This window comes from Phoenix dactylifera, chromosome 10, assembly GCF_009389715.1.
Source record: "Phoenix dactylifera cultivar Barhee BC4 chromosome 10, palm_55x_up_171113_PBpolish2nd_filt_p, whole genome shotgun sequence".
Classification (NCBI taxonomy): Eukaryota; Viridiplantae; Streptophyta; class Magnoliopsida; order Arecales; family Arecaceae; genus Phoenix; species Phoenix dactylifera.
In genome coordinates this window covers 4,020,945-4,023,872 of record NC_052401.1, presented here as the reverse complement: position 1 = coordinate 4,023,872, position 2,928 = coordinate 4,020,945, and the positions used below count along the sequence as shown (strand labels likewise).

General features: G+C 45.9%; 1 protein-coding gene across 1 annotated transcript; it reads left to right on the top strand.

Moving 5' to 3' along the window:
- Nucleotides 1–1,564: 1,564 nt before the first annotated feature.
- LOC103711088 (ethylene-responsive transcription factor ERF038-like) lies at nucleotides 1,565–2,191 on the top strand (the record flags this gene model as incomplete). Its single annotated transcript, XM_008797090.3, has 1 exon — nucleotides 1,565–2,191. A coding segment is annotated over one exon (474 nt), but the record flags the coding sequence as incomplete, so codon positions are not given.
- Nucleotides 2,192–2,928: the final 737 nt, after the last annotated feature.

The following is a 2,928-nucleotide window of genomic DNA, read 5'->3' as shown; positions in this document are numbered from 1 at the left end:
GTTACATCATTATTGCAACAATAGTGTTTAGCAGGAAGGAGGACTATATGATAACAAGTACTGTAGCGGTTGACTGTTTAACATATGCATGTGTTGATTAGGAGAGATCATAAGCATCCAAAGTCTGCGAAAGTCATCCGAACGCCTTCGAGCCTTAGGAGAATTCATTACATGGTCTGCCTATCGCCGTGACATTTAGAAAATTTATCGGAGGAGGCGTCACTATAGAAAAATTTTGTGACTTGGATTGTCATGATCTTGTGCCAAAATGTTCTTGAAGAGAGAGAGAGAGAGAGAGATGATATAGCACCTATTCTCACCATTTACTCAAGCAAGAATTGGCCATTCCACGAATTTGCATGATCTCGTGCCAAAATGCTCTTGAAGAGAGAGAGGGAGAGAGATGATATGGTACCTATTCTCGTCATTTGCTTAAGCAAGAATTGGCCATTCCATGAATTTGAAATGTGATCGAAGGTTTTCTATGTTAAGAAATACAATTTGGCATGCTCGAATGCTTAATAATAATGACATACGGTAGATTAATTTCATCCATATCGAAAATTGCAACCAGTAGTATGTTGAACAAGGTAAGCATATGACTATTTAGCTAATTGCTTGTTATCATTTTTATCTTATTAATTCTAGCCCATATGAAGCTCATGCTTTACCAATCATTAAGCCAGATGGAACAAGCACAACTGGATCGGGTCCGTACCACGCTGGACCCAGTCCGAACCCAACCACATGGGCCTAATTTTGGACACGTCCACACGAGTCAAGCCCTAGAATCCATACTTCCCCGGATCCACAGACCACACTACACTGCCACGTACGGATTATTCCATCTTTTTTCCTTCCCTATACACGCATCCAAATCCGTGCATCACGAGAGAGCACGACTGCCAAAGCCCAGACGTCCTCCATCGCAAGGCATTTTGTTACCCGTTGGAGAATCCCGGCCGCTCGGATCTCGGCTTTTTTGGTCCATCGGAAAAGTACGGCCTTATCCAAAATATACTTCCGTTCTAGGGTCAACAGGCACCTGCCAGTCGCCATCCCCACCCACTTCCAACCTCCAAATTGGGACCCACGCGACATTCAAACCTCACGCTGACACGGTGATACCCTCCTTAATGGAAGCCAGAGTGCGATTGTGACGCCCTCTCTCTTTCTCTCTCTGCTTCCTCTTTTCCCTTCCTTCGGTGATCCAGCTGTCTCCTCTTAGCTTAAAATAGCGCCGCTTATTCCTACATTTATGCATTATTCCCCCGTATATATCTCAGGATATATATCTCGATTCTCAAGTGCAAATGCATGCAATCCTCATAAAATATCATCCCCGAATTATTATATTCCTTCTCTACGTAGCTACTCAGAAGCTCATCCCATGCGACCAAAAACGCCTCCCCCTCCCGTTATATATACTCTCCACCCTCCCCCTTGTTATAGATCGACCACCATAATATTCTTTTAGGCTGTCCTCTTATCCTGGATAAGGTGTGCATGGAAATGGAGCATGAGAATAAAGCGGACATGAAGGATGCCGGCGTGCCGGCGGTGAACTACCGGGGGGTTCCGCAAGCGTAAGTGGGGGAAGTGGGTCTCCGAGATTCGGGAGCCCGGAAAGAAGACTCGGATTTGGCTCGGAAGCTTTGAGTCGGCCGAGATGGCCGCTGTCGCCCACGACGTGGCCGCGCTCCGGCTCAAGGGCCGCGACGCTCGGCTCAATTTCCCGGAGGCCGCCGACCAGCTCCCTCGGCCCGCCAGCTCCGACCCGAGCGATATCCGGTCTGCCGCCCTCGAAGCCGCCGCCCGGTTCCGGTTGGCACCGGACTTCGGCGCCAGCCGGCCCGGTCCCGTTAGCTCGGGCTCGCCGGCGTTCGAGAGGCTGTCGAATGATGAGCTCGGGCTCGACTCGCCGACCATGTGGGACGAGCTGGCGGAGGCGATGCTTCTGACTCCACCGGCCTGGCCCAATGATACTGGTGAGCCAGAGGATGGCTTGCAAGGGTCGCTGTGGGATCCGCCGTTGTAGACCATAACGACAATATCCTTAAATTTTCAGAGGGGATGGCTGGGTTTTTAATTTGTATTTGCATTATATATCAAAGTTATCAGAGGAGCAAAACTTCACGTGAATACAGATGAATGTATCATCGTTATTAGAAATAAGCAGGCAAAGTTGACATTATTGTGTGGCATCACATACTTGGTCTCTTGTAGTGTGACCACTTCCTGTGAAATTAGATATGTTCTCGAACCTGTATCATGTTATAATTCTATGTAAACAAGGATGCGGAGAGAGGATGATTAGTTTTGGCATGGTTCCTTGCAGAAAAGAATTATCTCTACTAAAAGAGAAACCTATAACTTCGATCGAAGCAGTTTAATATACACCTGGTCCTACTCTTAACCATATCCATGGCTTCATGTAAAACAGCATTCTCTTGAGAATGATGTCTGTATCCGTGATTACATGTATTATTCCCTTGCAAGTGAATTGCTTTGGAAGAGCGCTCTGAAGAAGGGTTTGTTAAGAAGAAGTTGCATGAAGTATACTGTCATATTTCTTCCTTTGGTTACTCTGATTGAGCACCAAAAACTCAGTACCAAGGACAATGATTAAATGGATATTGTATCGTCCCTTTCATCCTCTGTTTTTATGAGTTTTGTTTCCTCTCGGCAACTGTCCCTTACGTGCATTTTTGTAGACTTTGAATGACATGCTTCCCTACTGGTATGGTATCATTTATATGATTGGGGAATCCATAATGATGAGCCTTTGTCTTGATTCAGGGCAAGGGAAAAGTAGGGAGGAAACGTAAAGAACATTGCTTGATAATTCTATGGACGTTCCTGTGATAACGCAAATCATTTCAGAAAGCACTATACATTACAACTCTTATGGATGAGATTGAAAACTCC